The sequence below is a fragment of the Ranitomeya variabilis genome, chromosome 2, assembly GCF_051348905.1.
Source record: "Ranitomeya variabilis isolate aRanVar5 chromosome 2, aRanVar5.hap1, whole genome shotgun sequence".
Taxonomy (NCBI): domain Eukaryota; kingdom Metazoa; phylum Chordata; class Amphibia; order Anura; family Dendrobatidae; genus Ranitomeya; species Ranitomeya variabilis.
Window position 1 is genome coordinate 10,843,999 of NC_135233.1, and position 7,982 is coordinate 10,851,980.

A 7,982-nucleotide genomic window follows, 5' to 3' on the forward strand; every position below is an offset into this window, starting at 1 on the left:
TGTGATCTGGGCGGACGGGTGACCATTCATTAAAAATGGTGCCGGACGTTAATGTGCTGCTTTATGTTGCAGATTTTAGCTTTCAGCAGAAATATTCGGTATTCAGAGACTGTGGGAGGCTGAACCTCTTGATATCATCACAAGATGGAGGATATGCGGAGAAAATGTAGAGAGCAGATCGCACATCCGAGAGAGGAACTCATACATCAAAGTGTAACAGACGACACTGCACCATCTGCTGTTCCTCCACCACACAAGCCTGCAGCTGCTCTATGCTCCAGAACTGTTGAGGGAGGATTTAAAGTGATCCTTCACGGTTAACCCAGTGATTTCCAAATTAATATATAAGGTGTTGCCGGCAACTGAAAATGACCAGACGGAGACGTGTGTCTCTGTATGGGGGATCGAGCTGATCTCTGGCCCCCGTTTATTCTGCATGACTTTATTATAATCATAGAAATTACACTTCAACCAATCAGCATAAGAACACGCTCACGGTTCTTAGCCTATAAGAATACAGGAACAATCTGTGCGTCAAAGTTTTGTAGAACAATACACCCTCAGTCTCATGTTCTACCGAGGTTGCAACAATCAAGGTCTCATCAAAATCTCATAACAGCTGTAACCTTCAGCCTACTAACAAAATTTATATCAAAACAACAAAATGGAGTCGAAAAGCACAAAATGGAGATTCTTAATTTCTTCCTTCACATTCCCCCCTAGATAAATTTTGTTAATTAATGTCCAGCATCAGAGATACTATCCCAAGCTCTAAGCTCGAGGGGTACTGGTCTTCACATGGCTGGTGCCATGTTACCAGCCATGTCTGCTGCGGCGTACCCGTCCCCCCTGTATACTAGAATTTACAAATAACAATTATTGATAACAGTAGTGGGGATCTTTTGAAGATAGCCATGCGCTTGGCTTCAACATCTTCATCAGATAACTTTGTGAAATCGGTGTAGAGAAGAGCAGAGATAGCAACGCTTTTGGTTTCATCACTAGTTATCCTAGTGCAGAATTTCCTAATACACACAGAAATACACCAAAAAAAACAAGTTTTAGTATTACATTCATGAAAAAGATAAAGGTGAATACTGGCAGCCATTTTAAATACAGTTATATCTGCAAGCATAGGAAAAAGTTATTGTTTCACAGTATAAGAGTATAGCAGTACAAAAAAGGTATAAAGATATATATTTTCACCTTGACAATCCCCCCTAAATACTAAGTTTTTTCCCTAAAGAAAGATCCTTCGAGACTGTCCATGTGATGGGAAAAGGGGAGGTGGATTTCTTCATCCAGACACCTCAGAAACTCTCCCCTAGCGAGAGGCCTCCAGGCAGCTGAACCCTTCACTAACCTCACATGGAGTTCTCCCACTGTCCCTAAACTAAATCTCTTAGCATCATCTGAGAATGAGGGGTTCTGTCTACTCTTTTGAGGGGGACATACTTAGAGATCTCCCCTGGATCAGTACCATCGTACTCTGGTGGGTATACTTCTTGATTGAGGAAGGTGCCAGTCGGGATTGCTTTCACTAACTACCTAGGCCTGCCCAGGTGTACTTATACATCTATCATATTATCATTATTTGTTTGTAAAATGAGAAAGGTTGGTTCTCAGGGTCAGCCAATTATTTTTGCATAGCTAGTCAGAGGGCCTCCAGGGATAATACTCCTGTATCTGTCTTACCCTACCTGATGTGGTTGGTTCTCTGGTGGTGGGGGTGACTAGATGACCGGTTGGGGGCGACATGACATGCTGGTCTACAGCTCCTTCCCAAAAGGATTACTGTCAGCCTACTCCCAAAAGTTAGTATCTCCAGTATCCACCAACCACAATCCTGTGTCAGCTTATTATATCACTGCATGTGATCTTGTCTGGACAGGATTCAGTGTAATTCTCTTAGGTCGGGTTGCAGCACGGGTCATACAAGCGTTAGGGCCCAAGTCCTCAACTATATCCTGAAAGGCATCACAGCTATAATTAACAAATCTTTGTTCACTGTAATATATATATATATTTGATCCATTCAACATTTTTATTAATCTGCACCTGTGGGATTATAGAAGCAATGCCAGCATAGATCTGGTTCTGGGCTTTAAACTGGTCAGGCACCCCCCTTGGCACTCCAATGGCATCAATATATACTAGTGGATCTTCTTCATAACTCATGTGGAGCTGATCAAAACTTCTCCTCTTTCTGGTAGGTTCATCAGGTATCTTTGGATCCCAAAAATAAAATCTTGAACTGCATAACTAGTTTAACAAGGGTGCATTGGCCTATCCAGGCATTAGGCAACCTAGGACGGAGCTTACCGTCTCCACATAACCAATAAATGTCGTACATATATTCTGTATGTTTGATTAGCAAATCAGTATCTAGAGAACTGTTCCCTTTGCAGAAACCCGTCTCGAAGATCCCTACTAGTGTACCTGTGGTGTCGTGGGAATTATAGCAGGTGTAATTGTCAGCTAATACGGTTACTTCTCCTGGGACCTTTAGTTTGGGTTTCTCATGAATTAGTGGGACATAATCTGGGCAATCAGTGGACTTCAAACCTTTCAACAGATTTATAACACAGGCAGTGGTGTCATCAGGAAAAGCAGTGCATGTGTGTATAGGTGTGTATTCGCAGCAGCACAAGCAATACATCCTACAGAGATATTCTGGACTCTTACATTGTATCTCACCCATTCTAACCATAGGTTTTTCCTTGGGGCTGTTTGTGTTTCTATGGAGAAAACCTCTTGCCAACTGAGACCTGGAATGGGGATCACTTCATTAACTACATTTTGCAAACGCTCACCTGGGCCTAAATTCCCATGGTATCCACTACTAAATACATAATTATATTGCCTTCCCAGTACAAATGTCTGCAGGTCAGCAGATTGGGGACTTTCGAGATTTAGGAGGAGGGGGTGACAACTTTTACCCCATTTACAGCCCCTAAGTGGTTGCAGAAGGGCTGTTAGATGCATTTTCTCACGGAGACCCCTACCCGTTCTATCCTTAGGGAACGTGGCTTCGCTAGATTTATATCCCCAATCATCCCCTGTATTCCAGGCAGCATCAGTCCAATAATAACAGTTATTGTTGTCATTTCTGGTAACACATATATAAAACTGGATGATCTCCTCTACCACCCGATCAGTCTCGGGGCACTTGACTACATTACAGAAATCAAATCGCCAGATATTCACCGGGGCTGTCAGGTTTACCCAGAGAATAGTGGGACCAGAATTCTTATTTTTACAATAGGGACCAAAGAGGTAGGGGCGAGGATAGCCCTCAGTTCCAGGATCAAAAACAACAGTCTCTTTTACAGTGTGAGGCGTAGATCCGGGTGCTCTTTCCTTCAAGTTTTACTGCAGTGGGGGTGACCAGGATAACCGTGTGGGGTCCTTCAAATCTCGGCTGGAGACAATCTCTGCGCACAAACTTTTTCACATACACCAGGTCTCCTGGCACAAAGGGATGGTGTCCAGGAACCTTGTCTGGGTCTGGAAAAGAACTGAAAACGGTTAAATGCACTTTGGCAAGGTGTCCATGTAAGGCCTGCACATAGCTAGTCAAGTCCCAGTACTTGATCTGCAACTGTTGTGGAAAGAAACATTCAAGATTGGGGCTCCTGCCAAACAGAATCTTATACGGTGACAGTCCTGTCTTCCTGTTTGGGGTATATCTTACTGGAAACAAAGCTAGAGGAAGACATTCTGTCCGTGGTTTACCAGTCTCTGTCATTGCCTTCTGGATTTTAAGCTTAAGAATTCCATTTAGTCTATCCACTCTTCCACTACTCTGCGGATGGAGTATGCAATGCTTGACTTACCCCCAGTGCTGCCATTACCTCTGACATGATCTCTCCAGTAAAATGGGAACTCCGATCGCTTTCAATGACTTCAGGAACTCCATACCTGCATGTGATCTCAGCCATCAGTTTCTTCACCGCTGTCTTAGCCGTAGCTTTGGCAACTGGGTAGGCTTCTGGCCAACCTGAAAATAAATCAATGCAGACCAACACATACTCATACGTCCCTACCCTGGGTAACTGAATATAATCAATCTGCAGTCTCTGGAATTGGTTAAAGGGCCGGGGAGTGTGTTTGGATGGGGTTTTCACTGTCCTACTCTGATTATGTGTGGCACATATCATGCAGCTCTGTACCTGCCTTTCTGCGCAGGTGGAAAACCCAGGGGCAATCCATTGTTTCTGTAGGGTGTCACACATGGCCGTATTCGAGTGGTGCACATTCCTGTGCAGAACCTGTGCCATCATTGGGTACAGTACCTGTGGTAGGCAGACCTTTTCACCCCTCCCCCATAGTCCAGTGACGGTATCAGAGCAAGCCCCTATCTTTTGCCACCTATTTTTCTCCTCCTTACTTGCCTGTTCTTGTAACCGGGCTAAGATGTCTTTCAACACAAGTGGAGATGGTGGGGTGTCTAGGTGATGTACTCTAGAGGCTACAGGAGTGCTTGCTGCTTTCTTGGCAGCCTGGTCTGCCAGTGCGTTACCCTTTGTCCGTCCATCAGTGCCTTTGGTATGTGCCTTTACCTTTATGATGCCTGCTTGGGTGGGAAACTGTAGTGCATTCATAAGTTGCTGGACTGCCTCAGCCTGTTTAAAGGGGTGGCCATTTGCTGTCAGGAAAGCCCTGGCTCTCCAGATAGGCCCATAACCGTGTGCAATGCCAAAAGCATACCTGGAATCAGTGTAGATATTTACAGTCTTACCTTCTGCTTCTTGTGCACACATATGAGCTGACATTGACTCTGCCTTGATTACCTCATGTTCTGAGACCACAGCATATCTGGTACAGAAGCGTCCTTGGTCATCTTGGTGACGGGATCCATCTACAAAAAGCTCAAAATCAGCATTAGAATAGGCACACTAGAGACCAGCCGTTTCCTGAGACATCAATTCTAGACAATCATGTGGTTTGGAAACCTAATCTTGTTCCTCTGGATCCATTCTAGAAAGAAAAAGAGTGTCCTTTTTCATGTCACCTACTCCTCCCCACTTTGGATCCATAGGAACTAGGAGAAGAGTAGCGGGGTTTAGGACAGTGCACCTTTTTAAAGTCACATTAGTAGGCATGAGAATAGCACACTGAAGTCGCAGCTGTCCAGCCATGGACATGTGGCTAGGTTGTACTTGGTTAAGGATACTATATACATCGTGTGGGGTGGCCATAGCCTCTCCTGGTTGCAAGGGGCCATAAGTGGCAAGGTAGGCCTGACACTCTTGGGCTATGACTGGCCCCCCTTTGGCATAACTGTCCACGTCAATTGTCATCCCTGATAAATGAATGCAAACAGAACTGGCAATCTGGGTGTAATGGAATGCTGAAGAAGACATTGGCAAGATCGATAACTATGAACCAAGCAGCATCCTGAGATATCTGGGACAAAAGAGTATGTGGCTTAGGCACCACCGGAGTTTCTGGAACAGTAACTGCATTAAATGCCCGTAGATCTTGTACCAGCCGGTACACAGGGGGTTGGCCGGGTGGGGTCTTTTTCTTAACGGGAAACAAGGGCGTGTTACATGGGGAAACACAGGGTACCAGGGCACCATTATCGAATAACATTTGTATTTGCCCCTTGAGGCACTGCTCCTGATCATGTTTCAAAGGGTATTGATGGACTTTAGAAAAAGGGGCACCAGGTTTGAGAAACACTTTTACTGGTTCTACAGGCATTATTGGGGAGAATCTGGGTCTATCAGGACCATCATAACCGTAGGAAGGGCAAGTAGGATACACATCTCATTATATTCATCTGCATAGGGGTTATATAACGTAAGGATCATCTGACCATCATCTTGGAATTGTATTCTGGAGCGGAACTGTGATAATAAATCTGCCCCCAGTAAATTTACCGGACATGAGGGAGAGATTACGAACTGAGCAGTAACTTCAGGGAAAGGTCCCACAGGGATAGGTTTTATAAGAGTATATTTATTGGGTCTGTCATCTACTCTAATTAAAACAAGCTCTTGATCTGAGAATTTCCATGGTGGGGCTGGGGAGAGAGATTCCCAGACAGGGTTAAAAGGGATATTTTAGTATGAGACTGGACTTGTGTACTATGGGAGAAGAACAGAAACTAGAATCTGTTACATGAACCGCTGATAATGAGCGTCCTTGCAGCTGTGAAAGGGGGGCTGTATTTGGAGCGGGGGAATTGCTGTCAGCGTTTAGCAAGGGAAAAGTGGGGGCTACAACTCCGGGTCTTCTTGCTTCACAATTGTAACAGACCTCTACACTGAGAATTAGTAACTCCGCATACATCACAGATCCACGCAGCCGGATCATAGGGTGGAGGCGCACTAAGTTTTGGCAACCCACAGAGCTTACGGTCGGGAGAAGAGGCTTGATTTCCTGGGGAGGGACCTTATCATCAAGCAGGGAGACCCCCTGTTCCAGATCATCATTTTTAATTGTTTGTCTTTCTGACACATTATTCTCAAACGCTTTCTCAATACCTTCCTGCACCACAAAACATCCAGACTTTATCATAGGAGTAGACAGCTTTCATTTTTCAACGTAGCAAAAAAAAACAATCAGAATTCATTTTTTCTGTTGATCCTCAATTTGCTATATATCAACCACTCAACTTGCTTTTACCAATCACTTACAAATTTCCTTCTAAAACTAGACACTAGATTTCACTTCCAATTTTCCAGATTATATTTCTTTGTACTTCAAACAATATTGTCGCTTTAAACAAGACACAGATCTACCAGAGAAAATACAGAGAACACCGTTACAGTATGTGCTCTCTCCATTCCAAGGACACAGACATAAGAGAGATCACAGCATTCCTCTACACAGAGAAAAGAGACAAGCAATAGCGCAGCTACGCGACCCCTCCCATCGGATATTTCAAAGACAAACACAAACGAAATACAGTAGTTCTCAGACTTAATTAATTTCTACAAAATCTTCATCGCACAATTCACATACCAGATTGAGAATATTTTCCCTGCATTCCTGACAGATTTCTTTTCCCTTCTTTGGGTTAACAATATCTAATTTTTATCACACAATTCAAAGTCTTCTTCTTCCACGGACTGATTCTCCTTTAAAGCGAAATACCCCTACTTAGTCGTGTATAGTTACCAGAGCAGCTGTGTAGCCTATTCCACTTAGGGTTTTTACCTGTCCCCCTCTGGGACAACCCAAAATCGCGGTATTCAGTGAAAGGAGGAGGGCGTCTTAGACTTAACCCTCCGGACACCGCTGGAAATATTTAAATCAATATATTCCTGAGTTATGCATCCTACCCAATCTTCGATCACCTCACCGCGCCTGATTCTAACAGTGATCAGGAATTCAGGATATTTTGACTGTAAAGAGAATTACATCACTGGTTAATCCGGGGTGTCCGTCCCTTATGAGGTACGGTTCAAGCACTGGGCTTCCAATGGAACTACACCTCTATATGATTCCACCCAAGAATCATCCCACCATCGGGGACAAACCTCAGATCCTCTTTGCAGCAACAAACACAGGAAAACCACACCAAACGGTCAGTCTGGACAGTATAACTGCCAACTTACCGTGGTTGTGGGGGATGATCAGTCCCAATTTTCCAGTGCCTGCGTCCGGTCCGAGGGTCCTTTGTCTTGTTGTCCTCCGGGGGGCAGAAGCGTTCCTGCTTGGATCCCGGGTTTCGGCACCAACTGTTGAGGGAGGATTTAAAGTGATCCTTCACGGTTAACCCAGTGATTTCCAAATTAATATATAAGGTGTTGCCGGCAACTGAAAATGACCAGACGGAGACGTGTGTCTCTGTATGGGGGATCGAGCTGATCTCTGGCCCCCGTTTATTCTGCATGACTTTATTATAATCATAGAAATTACACTTCAACCAATCAGCATAAGAACACGCTCACGGTTCTTAGCCTATAAGAATACAGGAACAATCTGTGCGTCAAAGTTTTGTAGAACAATACACCCTCAGTCTCATG

The 7,982-nt window shown here is 44.3% G+C and overlaps 1 protein-coding gene across 1 annotated transcript; it reads right to left on the minus strand.

The window, feature by feature from the left end:
- Positions 1–389: 389 nt before the first annotated feature.
- Positions 390–7,718, minus strand: LOC143804170 (uncharacterized). The gene is made up of 2 exons (XM_077281987.1): positions 7,572–7,718; positions 390–4,861 (listed from the first exon to the last, which is right to left on the minus strand). The coding sequence occupies exon 2, from the start codon at positions 4,773–4,775 to the stop codon at positions 3,801–3,803; it is 975 nt and encodes a 324-aa protein (XP_077138102.1). The 5' UTR covers positions 4,776–4,861; positions 7,572–7,718; the 3' UTR covers positions 390–3,800.
- Between the last annotated feature and the right edge of the window lie 264 nt (positions 7,719–7,982).